The 14,138-nt window shown below is 36.5% G+C and overlaps 1 protein-coding gene across 2 annotated transcripts in view; it reads left to right on the top strand.

The window, feature by feature from the left end:
• Nucleotides 1-14,138, top strand: part of cntnap2a (contactin associated protein 2a) — a 349,787-nt gene that overhangs the window by 319,078 nt on the left and 16,571 nt on the right. For both annotated transcript variants that reach the window (XM_039666809.2, XM_089125914.1), the window contains 4 exons: nucleotides 1-78; nucleotides 2,639-2,872; nucleotides 5,175-5,308; nucleotides 11,244-11,337. The exon at nucleotides 1-78 is cut by the window's left edge and continues 159 nt beyond it. In XM_039666809.2, the coding sequence (XP_039522743.2) occupies nucleotides 1-78; nucleotides 2,639-2,872; nucleotides 5,175-5,308; nucleotides 11,244-11,337 (540 nt within the window). The remainder of the gene's footprint in view (nucleotides 79-2,638; nucleotides 2,873-5,174; nucleotides 5,309-11,243; nucleotides 11,338-14,138) is intronic.

The raw sequence follows: 14,138 nt of genomic DNA, 5'->3' as shown, positions 1-14,138 counted from the left end.
GCAAGTGTATGGAGAAATACAACGGCTATTCCTGTGACTGCACCACCACCGCTTATGATGGGCCTTTCTGTACGAAAGGTCAGTATGCATTATGCAAATTATAACTTTTCTTTTAAAGTTTATACAACTTAACAAGCTATATGACATTGAACAACTTCTTCTGTAAACTTGTACATTACAGACTGAATGTGTCTGGACTAAAATTGGTTGGAATCTCTGAGAGCTACTCTTTGCATTTAAGCCCCGCCTCCCTCATTTGAATATAGTAATAGCATCGTTGACATGAACAAGCCTTTTCTGTAGTTCACGCTCTGAGTCAAGACCTCCATCAAACACTACATACCTTCCATTTAAAGATGGCGACTCGCTACAAGCTAGAGACTCGGATGGTTACCCTAGCTTTCAACATCTCCTTTCGGTTTAAATATGCATGGACCTTGTAATTGCAAGGTTTTAACTCACATTTCCATTTCACACATATTTACTTGTGCCATCTAGGGCATTGCAGTCAATATCGAATTCTCTCAGATTCTTGGCCTCTGGATCAGTGCAATTGCTCCCATCTGTGGCTCAATACTACACTTTCACTCCAGGAAAAGAAAACTCTTCTCTGGGCTGCTTCACTTTGATTCGTAGCCATGGATGTGATGCATTCTATATGCTATTTAGTGTTTTTTTTCTGGACTTCAATGGTAAGTTCACCCAAACACCCTAAAATTGTGTCTTCATTATCTCATCCTCAACACAAAAGATTAAATTTTTTCCATACAATGATACTCAACGTGGTTTAAGTGTTTTTTGGGCACCCTTAAATATTATTGTATTTATATTATTTTATGTTCCACAGATAAAATAAAATCGTATGGTACAATACCGAAGAAAAGATGTCACTACTTCTGTTTCATTGCGACCTAAAACCAGTAGTAGTACATTACGTAAAGTCCACTCCAGGGTCTATAAAGTTGTTGGTCCTCAGAACACATAACAGAACTGTAATTCTGTCATTCCTATTATCTGTACCATCTTTACCCTGTCCTTTCATGCTTCTGCTGTGTCGAGGCTTTTGTCCCAGTGGTACTAAAACATGATGCTTCTGTCTCTGTCGTATCTGAACCCTACAGTCCAGCCTGGAAGCAATGTAAAGGCCTCGCAGCAAATAATTAAACCAATCTATAGCCACTGCACTGATTTCCTTCCTGCTCCCAATACAGCATCTGTACAAAGCTCATTTGTACTTAGCGCTTTGTTCCCGGGGGTAAAACGGCTGAATGAGAGAATTCCATGAATAGCAGATAAACCCGCCTCCCCTCTGTGTACATGAGATATTCGGTGCGGGTGCACATTGTCATGTTCGTTCACTCTCTTTTTACCCTTGTGTGTATTTACTTCATTACCCATGTTGATTTCCCATGGTTCTCCCTGTTCCACCCCATATGCAACAAATCCTGCGTTGTTTATTCTGCCTGTGTGTAAGACAAATTTACACACACTTGCTCACATGTCCTAGCAGTCGGGTTAAACGATCCATGTAAGGACCTTTGTTCTCCCCCTCAAGTAAAAAGGTAATAGGAAAGTGTCCTCTTGGTTTTATAGCTGTTGAAGAAGCCCCTCATGAATACAAAACATGTCTGTAATGTCAGTTTCCTTGCCCTTTACTGCAGATTGCCATGCCAGACATCTGACTTACACATTCCCAGTGTACATTTATTGAATGATTTTTGCCTGAAGTATGGTGTGTTCCGGGTTAAACATCTTTTGTTGGTCCTCAAACAGCATTCCTGTAAAGAGTCTTAGTTTAAATAGTTTTAACTCTAGAACTAGGTATCACCTTACAATACAATTCATATTTGATATACTGGATATATACTGTATATATATATATATATATATATATATATATATAATGCCATTTGAAATTTTCTTCTTGAATGATGATTTTTATCAAACTTGTATATTTAAATTCAGTAATTTTACTTAAATAACAATTAATAGGTAATCATCATAGCCATTTAAGTGAAATCACTGAACTTAAATATACAAGCTTGATAAAAATGATCATTCTAGAAGAAAATTTCAAATGGCACTTAGAGGCTTTTGCATCTGAACTCTTCATATAGATATAGATATATATCACAATTGTAGTTTGTGTGCTTCACTTCACTTTTTCAGGCTTAGAATCCTTATGGTTAGGGTTAGGATAGGGTTAGGATATTGAATAGGTATGTATAAAGGTTTCCACAAAAAAATTACGCAGCACAACCATTTTCAATATTATTAATCATAATAAGAAATGTTTCCTAAGCACCAAATTAGCATATTACAATAATTTCTGAATCTAGTGACCGTAATACTGAAAATTCAGCTTTTGGAATACATTTTAAAATATATTCAAATAGAAAAGAGTTGTTTGAAATTGTAATAATATTTCACAATGTTACAGATTTACTTTTTCGACCCCAAACTTTTTTTAAGCAATGGTGTAATGTACATAAATTTAAAAAAGTATCAATACAGTATATAATTGTATTCGCTCAGCCATAATCCAAACTTTAATCTAACCCTCAAAAATGGTTGTTTATAAAATTGCTGTTCTAGGGCCAACAGTGTCAATATCAAAAAACACCTCATTTTTTTCCAGACGTTGGTGGATTCTTTGAGGCGGGAACACTGGTCAAGTATAATCTGGTACCTGAAGTGGTGGCTGCCGCCTCCAGCCTGGATGAGAAGAGCATAATCCACAACCTGCCCGTCGAGACCAACTTGACACGTGAAGACCTGACCTTCAGCTTTAGCACCTCTACTTCTCCCAGTCTTCTGGTCTATGTCAGCTCAAAGACCCAGGATTACATGGCCGTGGTGCTCCATCACAATGGTAAGACGTTGTTTGAGGCATTGTGAAGATCAGATGAACGGCTGAAATCTCATTGATCCAAAGACCCTTTTCACAGACTGTGATGGACGTTTCCACAGTTGTTATATATATATATATATATATATATATTTTTTTTTTTTTTTTTTTTTTGACATTTGACAGCAAATTTTGACATTAGCTCTCTTTTCTGGCCAATGTAATGAATCTCTCAATATTTTTTTTGCTCTTGTGGAAAGTCATGAGCCCCTTTCACACTGAGCATTGATCCCATAAAATTGCCTTAAAATTTCTAGAGTGCCTTCTGTGAGAATGCAAACACATCCCGGGATTGATTCTGGGATGTGGGCGTAGTAACATTGCTAGGATCAGTCCGAGAACGCGGCCTGTGTGGACAAAAGGCAGGACCAATGCCATAAGGGGTGTGTCATAGTGATGTGTAGTTGCAATGACATAGTTATCTTGCGACACTTTAAATACTGATTAACATTCACGTTTCACATTAACAAAGAAGAAAGTCTGTGTTCTTCATCCTGATGTCACATGTCTTCACGGGATCTTTCAATGCTATCTCATGACCAATTCGTACCAATTCGTACAAGTGAGTTAAAACTGGCTAATTTGTATGAATTCGTAAGATTTGTCTTAACCAGGGGTGTCCAAACTCAGGGGTCTGGGAGATAGGACTAAAAAAAAAAAACTTGAGCAACCCAGGAAAAACGGAAGTGCTGACAGGTATGGTTCAGGGGTTGGTCATTCGTACGAATTCAAATGAATTGGGCAACTCATAAAATATGTACGATTTAGCAAAAATCGTATAAATTCGTACAAGTGAGGTCGTATGAATTCTTACAAATAGCCAACTCATAAAATTCTTACGAATTGCCATGAGATCAGGTTGGATCTTTACAGGATGTGTGTGAACGCATGCACAGATTCTAGAAAATCACTGGCAGTGTGAATGAACCAAAATCATACGATCCCGGGACACATTATCAGTGTATTTTCCGGAATCTGTGTAAATAGGGGATCGTGGATTCGTTTCTTTTACTATGAGGGCAGATGGTGCAGAAATTATATTTGTTGTAGTTTTCCATTCACATCACCACCCTAATGTAGAAGTTACCCCACTATGACTTCTGCTTCTGATATCTCCGGAAATGTGAAAAGAGTCTATTGTACCACATGACTGTATATTCAAAATCAAATATATTCTGAATAGCTGTTATTTTACAGCACTGTTACTTTCAGTATGAACGGACAAATTGCGAACCTATTGCATCTTGGGATGGGCAACAATTAATCGCATCCAAAATAAAAGTTTGTGTTTACATAATATATTTGTGTAGTGTGTATAATTAATTTGTATATATAAATACCCACACATGCATGTATATATTTAAGAAATATGTGCATGTATATATTTTATATATATTTATTCACAATTAATATTATATATAAATATTTGATATATTAATAACACATTTTTCTTAAATATATACATGCATGTGTGGGTATTTATATATACAAATTAATCATACACACTACACACACATACTGTATATTATGTAATCACAAACTTTTAATTGGATGCGATTAATCGCGATTAATCGTTGCCCATCCCTAATTGCATCGCATCTGGTTAGTCTTTGCAGTTCATCATTAAGTATGGATGCTGATGCAATACACATGTCTGTATACTTGTTCCACAGCAGTTCTGAAACTGCTCTGTAATAATAAAGGAGAATTTATTGCAGCAGGCTGAATTGCTTTTTGAAGTGGAGGCACAACAGTAAAAGCTAATTATATGACAAATGGCAGAGCGCAGGCAATTACATCCCTGTTTGTTTGGCATAAGCACAACACTGTGATCCATGTTTTTTAGAGTTTAAAAGTAAAACGCATCTGGTGTTTAAAAAAAGACCCTTGTTCCCTTCAGGGACACGATTTCACATTAAACTCAATGACTCAGATGTACTGTTGTTTAATTTGTAGCACGGTATTTTCGTTAAACACCATCCCATAAAACCTAAGGTGGACACACAAGACTGGTGATGCTTATTCTTCGAGTTAAGTTGCCCTAAGCCCACATTGAATTTTACTCTGTAGCCTCTGAGCAAATGTATCTTGCTGGGCTGTGCTGTAACCCAAATGAGGTTCTGCTCTTCCCTGCTGCCTGTAGGGCCGTTGCACAGTGTGTGCAGTGTAGGTGAGTTATGTCAGGGAGTAGAAGTGATGTTTGAGCTCAACTAATGGTTGAGTTCTGGATAAACGTGGTCTTATTGTCTCATCCTGTTCCACTCAGGTACCCTGCAGCTGCGCTACAACTTGGGTGGTCTCAGAGAACCCTTCACCATTGACATTGACCAGAGGAACTTGGCCAATGGGCAGCCCCACACCGTCAACATCTCCCGGGTGGAGAGAGACATAGAAGTACAGGTGGGAAACACATGAGATATATATAAATATATAAATAATATGTAGCTTATACATATGAAGAGTTCAGATGCAAAAGCCTCTAAGTGCCATTTGAAATTTTCTTCTAGAATGATCATTTTAATCAAGCTTGTATATTTAAGTTCAGTGATTGCACTTAAATGGCAATGATAATTACCTATTAACTGTTATTTAAGTGAAATTACTGAACTTAAATATACAAGTTTGACAAAAAATCATCATTGAAGAAGAAAATTTCAAATGGCGTTTAGAGGCTTTTGCATCTGAACTCTTCATATATTAGGATTAGGTAAAAGTGGCAATTAAATTTGGAATTAAATTAAATATCATTATAACACAATTATATTTGTTATAATAAAATGAAAACAAATGCATAGCTTAAACAGTACATATAAATTAAAAGTTTCAAAATAATTTTGATTTAGAAACTATTATAAATCATTTGACTAAAAGCACATGCATAAAAATATTCAACTATATTATATTGATACTTTCATGTGTTTAATTAAATTATGAATAATACAGTTAGATATAATACAATACAGTTAGTTACAGGTAGATATAATTAAAATAATATTCATTATTCTTAGATTTGAATCAAAATTTAGTATTTAAGATTGTAGAATGATGCCTAAAATTGTTGCCTATAAAGGTTGCTTTTCTTAGTTTATGAACAGAACTGACATGTTAAATATGCGGGTATGTGACTGTGCCATGTCTGATGCCCAGGATGCACTGCATTGTCTCACAGGCCCAACTGCAGTACAGAAACAGGATAATTGAAAGCCTCTATTGATCCCTGAACTGAGACTCGGGGTGCACTGTAGTAGATTTCATTATATCCTAAATGGCGGGACACGCAGCATCTCGTGTGGTCGATAAGCAGGGTATTCAGCTAGATAAATATGATAAAGGACTGATCAAGATCACAGGAAGCATGAGCGCTTCCACCCCAGATCAGTAGCCGAGACCCTTCTCCCCCTTCACCATCCTTGTAAGACACGTGCCAAGAGAATAATATTGAATGACAAAGGTGCAAAGATCATGTCAGATATACTGACCTTGTCAGCAAAATTGTGGGCTTTGTTGTCTTGATGCTTTTCTCTCTCTGGTCAGGCTGTGTCTTTGGCTCCTGCTTTGTTCTGAGCTCCTAAATCAAATAATTAAATTCCTGCTGTCTGGACGGATGAGGCACAGCACAGATAAGCCCATGGGCATGAGGCTTAAAGATGGGCTGTAGCTCTCTTTAATTCTGCCTTATTTCTTGCGACATATCTCTGCCAAGCCGAGATCTTGCAGACCAGAGTTAGAAATCTGGCATGGGGTGAAATATATAGAGAGAAAGAGAAAACCATAGGCCTTTAACCCTGTCTTTATGGCCCACGGGAACCCCACTGACATTGCAGCAAATAGAAACCCAGAGCCATCCTTCACACAATGACCAATGTGTGTGAGGGGTTTATGTCACAAGGGGCAACTCTACTTTACTTTGTATGATACCTGTGTGTTGAATGTCCTTTAGCACTGCTTATGTGCGCGCACACACTGCATGACAACCAAGCAGATACTCTTATAAGGTAGATCACGTAGAAGTGTAAATTAAAGGCAGGGCTCCTACAGATAGCTGTTATATTTGTCTAAGTCCGATGAGTTATTTTTAATTAGCCCAGCAGGTGTATAAGGCCAGTTCCTCATAATTACAGATACTATGTCCTTTTGCTTTTGTTGGAAGTGACAATTAATATGAACTTGGGTGACATTTAATTCAAGTCCACTTGTCCACAAGCTTTTTCAACAATAACAATGTTTTTGTTTTGTTTGTGCAAAATCAAGATTTTGTTAAAATGTGTGTAAATATATTCACCGTTCGAAAGTTTAGGGTTGGTTAATTTATCTAATTAGTTAAAACTAACAAAATAACAGGGTTTTTTTCTTAAAATGTAGTTTATTCCTGTGGTGATTTAATAAGCTGTTTAATAACTTTTGTATATTAAAACTGATGTCCTGGCAAGATCCTTAATTAGTTTACTGGGTTTCGTAGCTAGAGAACGACGTTCTTGCCCGCCAGCCAGTACTTGTGATGTCACGTGCAAAGTATGAATATCACGCGTCTTTGTGTGGAAGTGTAAAAGAATGTTTTTTTTTTAAATATTTAACTTTATTGTATTAGCCTATTCAAAGCTGCAGTCTGTAGTTTTTCCTCTTTGTCGCCATCTCTGTTTGAAATCTGCAATTGATATTCGCAGAATTATCAACTTAGTTGTGCCTCGACACAGCACAGCGTGGATGAACACAATGTTTTGAGGAGAATGTGCGGCTGTCAGTCACCTCGCCCGTGTGTATACTGTCATTCGGAATCACAGATTCTACTTTTTGGAAGTATGACCAACATAAGAACTTTCACCCAAAAATGTCACCTGAACAAGTTTGAAACATCCACTTTTCAGATCGACTTCAGATTTCACATAGTTTTGAAGCAAATATTCTAGGCTATGTGATACAATTTTCAAAGGTCTTGTGAAGAAATAATTAGGATGGGTTTCATGACCTTATTTCAGTGACAATGTTTTTTAGTTTTTTCACAAACCACGCATAAACGTCATTATCTCAAAACTAAAAACTGTAAGTGTAATCAGACTCTAGCCATGAAAATGTCACAAGTATCAGAAAAAGTATAAATGTCAGACCATGTCAGAACACCTCCAGGGCCCAGAAAACACATCAGACCCCAGAGGGTTAAGAACTACATTTAATGTCTATTAGGGCTACCTGTAGTTCAGTACTCTGTAACTATGAATTAAGCGAACACGTGCGCTACCGTTACATAATTAAACCGTCTTCTGATCATATTCAATTATTTTTGATGAATCATATTTTAATCTTGCATTTTATATATTTTACCCACCTGTGCATTTTCCAGTAGAGCTTGCTTCAAAAGGAATATGAGATGAGAGACAGTAACAACTGTCCAGATGACCTTTCCTGACACCCACGCCTGTGATATTTCTTTTGAATGAAACATCACACCCTTTTTGAATCAGACAGCGAAAGGTCAAAACATAACTAAGAGAATAGCCATGTGGGCAAAGCAAACAGATGTACTTGATCTTTTAGAAGTTTTTGAAGATTTTTTTAAACCCCAAGGCAAACAAAAGAGCGAAATTTCATTTAGGGATGTATTATTCATTCAGTTTAATGAATACTTTGGGGCTTTCCACAATCCTGCCAGGTCAACTTGCTATCAAAGTAATGTGGTGTATCCTTCACTGCATTACTTTTTAATCCACCCTTTCACTATATCTGAAAATTCACAGGCTGGAAATCATTCATTTGAAACTGGTTTTAAAAAATTTAAATGTATGGGCATTTGTTGAGAAACTGCTCCGAGACTTGAGTGAAGATCCAAATTCAGCATTTGACCATCCAGAATCATAATCAAAACAGTGAACATGGTGTATACATATACAGTCAAACCAAAAATTATTCAGATATAAATTTTTTTACTTTTTTTACTATTGTCATTTTCCCCAAAAATTCTTCAGGGGACAGTGGACTACCAGTAAAATTTGGGACCAAAAATTATTCAGACATGTTGACCTGTCCTTGTTCTTGACCTGTTGAGTGTTTTTTATTTAATTGCTAATGCTAACTTTTTACACCACAGACTGAACAAAATTAAACATTGCTTGGTAATTGATTGACCTACATTGGTGTTTAAATTGTGTACTTAAATTTAACAGCTGACTATTTAACCTACTTTATTTGTTAGACAGTCATACAAAACAAAAGTATGGCCAAAATCAGTGAAATATCAACTGATTTTTTTTTTTTTTTTTTTACCATTTTCTAATTTATAGCGAATAAACTGTGATAATGAGAAATGTAAAAGGTGTCTGAATACATTTTGTTTTGACCTGTAGGCTGAAAAAAATATTATTTTTTCCTTGTTATATTGATTATTATGAATTGATTTAAGGAATACTTAGAAGGTTGATGTCTAACTTTAAAAAAAACTGAACGAGGAGGATGAGGATGGTAGTAAATGACAAAGTGTGTGTTTAAGGGTTCATTTATTATTTAATGATTCATTTCATTTAACTCTTTTTCAGGGGGAAAAACAGTTGATCGTTGCATGACATTGACAAGACGCCAGCAATAATTTAGGTTTTAAATGTTTCAAAATCATACATGAAGTAAATTGACCAGAAAATGCACCTTTCTGAAACTCATTTCATAGAATGACTTGTGTCTATTAACCTCTAACCATGCACCCGCACTATTTCCATCTTTTTATTCCTTTTCCTTCTATCTCCTGTATTTATTTGCTGTAAGTTATTTTCTCAGTGGGGTTGCAGATATAACCCAGGTTGTCGGACACCCCAGGGGACGTGGCTGTTGCCTCCCAGGCCGAGTGTCCCCTCTCTGGCTGTCTGCGGTGCAGGAGGGGCCCTGTCAGATAGGTGGCTTGTTGGATGGAGATTAATTATAGGCTCACAGCAGGACTAATTAGCGCTAGCCCTGTCAGAATGGGGCCACAGCACCACAGGGGACAGTTGCTTCTCGCTCTCTCTCTCTCTCAGAGTCATCTCTCCATCCCTGCTGCCCATTAGTTTTCAAGGTAAACAGGTTGAAAGCAATTTAATTTGGTCACATTATCCTGTCGACGAACAGCAACATACCCTCCCACATTAGCGACGGCAGAAACACAAGCCCACAAGGTCTTCTGAGATTCAGAAATACAATTGGATAAGGTCTGGAGACCATTGGTAGCGGTGAAGGAGGGGTTCCTTTGGTCGATTTACCCAGCAAGTGCACTTGGGTGGCGTCTGAATAAACATGCTTGCATTTATCAGTCCGCCACATTAGTGGAACAAATTAGAGCTGAAATATGTCAGACAAATGCTATTGTGTTGGAGCCTCGGTTTCTTTCTGGGAGCCTAATTTGTATTCACAGCACAGTGTAGCGATGAGAGCGCCACTTTCACAACACAGAGGAGGTTGAGAGACCATCCGTATCTTCAAGCACAAAAAAGTAATTTAGCAGATATAATTCTTTTTAATACCGGAGCTGAGATGCCTCATGCTAATTAGGAATGCCAGTGAATCAGCAGTAACGGGCTAATTAAAGCTGTCACCAAAGTGTGCGTGTGTGTGTGTGTGATTGCCTGCATTCAACAGTTGCAGCCGCATATCAGCAGTATAATCTTAGTTTGGACTAAGAAAAAAACGTAAAAAATCTAATCAAGCCAGGGTTATTATTGTTAACTAAAACTATTAGAACCATTTTTGTTAATTGAAATAAAATGGAATAAAACTTAAACTAAATGGAAATTAAACTAAATCAAAAGGTTGCTTTGGCAACTTACTGAAATAAGTTGAAGTTGAAGCACTAAAATGACTAAATAAATAAAATAATAAAAACTTAATAAATAAAAATGAAAAAGTAATATTATACAAGCAATATTATATGCACCTAACAGAATTACCAAACATTAAAAGAATAATTCCAATGAAAATTTAAGATTTAAAATTCAAAATATGAATAGAAACTTAGTATAATACTTAAATTTTGCTGAATTTGGCTGTTTATGAATCTATAAATATATGTGAATTCACCTTAAACTAATGCTGGTTCAAACCCTAAACTTTTTAAACAATACATGTACACAAATGTTTGAAATTTAATATCTATTTTATATAGTATATTATGTAAAATGTGTTACATTTTTGAATATGTAACAAATCAGAAAACTGTCTCCATATAATAAGTAACTGTTATTAAAATGAGTGAATTACTGAATGGTCAGTGATGTTCTTAGCCAATAGATGGCACCATAGCCCACTATAGGAAAAATGCATTAGCATTACACCACCAGCAGTACACATTTTCTCACCATATAACCTGTTTTTCTTTTAGCTGGATCATTATCCTCCTGTCACCTACACCCTGCCTGACGCCTCAGACACTCAGTTCACCCTGGTCAAGTCACTCTTCCTGGGGAAAGTCTTTGGTAAGTGTCCTCTGTTCCTTTGCAAACTTTCCCTCAGCCTTGGATTAACATGTAGCCTCAAAAAAATATTTGACCTTATTAAAAAATACATACTATTTGTGTGTTTGTTTGTAAGACAAGAGCATAGGTTCTAGTTTTTATAGTATTTATAGAATATTTGAGGAAAAACTCAAACGCTTGAAAATTCAAAAGGAAATGTGCTATTGTGAGACAAGTTGGTGCAGGCAGGCAGAATTTTTTTTAATCAAAAATCTGTATTGCCTCAGAACAGCCACTAGGTGGTGCTAATAGACAATTCTGTGAAAATATGATTTTGGTGCATGTACTGTATGGCTAATCTTTAAAAGCTTTGTTATGCTTGTTCACATAGATTTGTATTATACTAGTGCAGGAAAGGCATTACATTTTTATCATAAAATGCTCAGTGCAACAAATGATTGCAGATACATATTCCTATTGATTTTACAGTATTAGTTGGTTTTAATAAGAAATTATTCCAATACAAAATGTGTGGAAATTCACCATTGGTAGGATCTGAAGGAAATTATATTCCTGGTTTCCAGTGTACTAGGGATACAGAACGTCAGGTATATAATGTCCTTCTGCCATTCCACAGTGTCCTTGAATGCCCTCTAAACATGTCATTGGCTTTAAGTCTATCCTATAAAGGTGTTTTACCCAGAAGCTTTCTTCAATGAATACCGATGAGGCCCCATCCAGACCCCATTATGCTCAATTCAGCTCTGCCTGCTGACACGCGCACAAAAAGAGTAAAGTGACCTGCTGTTGTTACCAGGCAGTTCAGTCTGGCAATTACACCCACAACACAAACACCCAAAACCTTGTGGCATCATCTTTCTGCTTCGCTGCAGTTTTTTTTTTTAAATATATATATATATATATATATATATATATATATATATATATATTTATAATTAAAAAAAAATAAAACAATGGAAATGAAAAATCTGGTGGACTGTCCATCAGAAAACTTCTAATCTTCTTCCCGTCCGCAGACCCATGATCTCCAGGTCCTGACTCCCTGTCAGTCGTGTCTATCAGAGGATGCTGTCTTTCTGTTTATCAGTTCATGCTGAAATCATGAGCCGTCTGCCCACTACCTGCCTCATCAATGATTTATGGCTGGAGACCCTTTCACATGAATAAGCCACACTCTTTCTGCACATTCTGCTTAAGGCAATGTATGCGGTTGACCTGCTAACTGTTTGACATGGAATATTTAACTTGTCATATTCGGGAGAATCTGCTATGGTCCCATCATGGCATTGACATTTAGCTGTGGTCTGGAGTCTCTGGACCTGCATTATCTTCCCAGAATTAGTCCCAAATCATAGCTTGAAGTAGGTTTGTGTCCCAAAGGTGCCCAGGAGATTATGCTTTTCCTGGTAGATTTTTGTGCCCTCCCCACATTCCTCTCTCGCCTCCACTGAGTTGCAAGTGCATAAGTTTTGCATCTAATATATTGTGAAGAGAGTAGTAAAAGTCAAGGCATGAAATTTGAAAATACAGTCACTAATTCTGGTTATGCGAATGTGAATGAAATAATAAGTGCAATTGTGTACTGCAAGTTTGTGTCTATCATTGTATTTTAGTGAATGGCATTTTACACAATTGTGAGGCTACGTGCCAGCAGCTCTAAATTCAGAATACAGGTTTGTGACTATTGGCTGCCTGCAAGTGCAAATCTCAACATTCAACTTCAGATTTTGATATTAAAGGTTTTCACATCGGAGTTGTGAGTGTAAATTTTAGAGTACTAGCCTGTGAATATTTATTGGTTGTGTTGTGAACTTTTGCAGAGCGTTTCTGAATCTGTATTTGGTTGTATTTTGAGTACTTGGAGCATTTGGAGGTGTTATGATACTGATGAAGATGTGTTTCTACTTTCATGTGTATAGTCTGCATGTGATAATTCGAGTCTTCTCATCCTCCATGTCGGGAAAACAAATTTCATATCAAATTTTTGAGATGAATTTAGATCAAATGAAACACTATGAATTAAATGTTCATTCTAATTAGAGCAAGTGGGTGTTTCTCGGCAATGAGTATGTGGTTGATCTGGCAACCTCAGTCTTGCCTACATGCTCAGATTGAATAAAGACAGCTTGTTATACTAAACATGAACTCTTGACATGGAGACCTGAGAAAAAAATAAAGTTAGTTTGTGAACTTCATGAGCGCTGTGACAGGAATGGGCTGGCGACCTTCTGCAGTTGTTCGGGTGGTTGTTTACTCTAGGGTAACACTGCAGAGTGTTCAGTAAGATCAAGCCTGTACTGTACTGTATTTATGAATCAGGCTAAATGGACATTGAGCTGAGTGTGCTATCTGTGTCTCTGGACTGTTATTGTTATTGTGTGTTTTAGGGAATCAGAGCAGCATTAAGACTTGGGGGAAAGACAAAAGTATTTAAAATGGCTGAAGTATTTGTGTCTGCATTATTGTGTATTGCTTTTATTATCCAGATTTGTAATATTTAGGGCTATCAATCATATTATTTATTTGTGATCTAGGTTTCCACAAAAATATTAAGCAGCTGTTTTAAACATTGATAATAAGAAATGTTTCTTGAGCACAGAATCAGAATATAAGAATGATTTCTGAAAGATAATGTGACAATGAAGACTGGAGAAATTTTTATTTTGATTTTTTTTTTTTTATCATATGCATAAATGTGCTTGTTTTGATTAACCCAATAATGCTATAAATTTGTTTAGGTGGTCAGGCAGTGTGTCAGAGGAAGTGCTGAACTTTTTTCATGTGATATGCAGTTGGCAAAG

Source organism: Pimephales promelas, chromosome 22 (genome assembly GCF_988280905.1).
Source record: "Pimephales promelas chromosome 22, fPimPro1.hap1.1, whole genome shotgun sequence".
Classification (NCBI taxonomy): Eukaryota; Metazoa; Chordata; class Actinopteri; order Cypriniformes; family Leuciscidae; genus Pimephales; species Pimephales promelas.
This window is presented reverse-complemented; position numbering and strand designations above follow the sequence as displayed.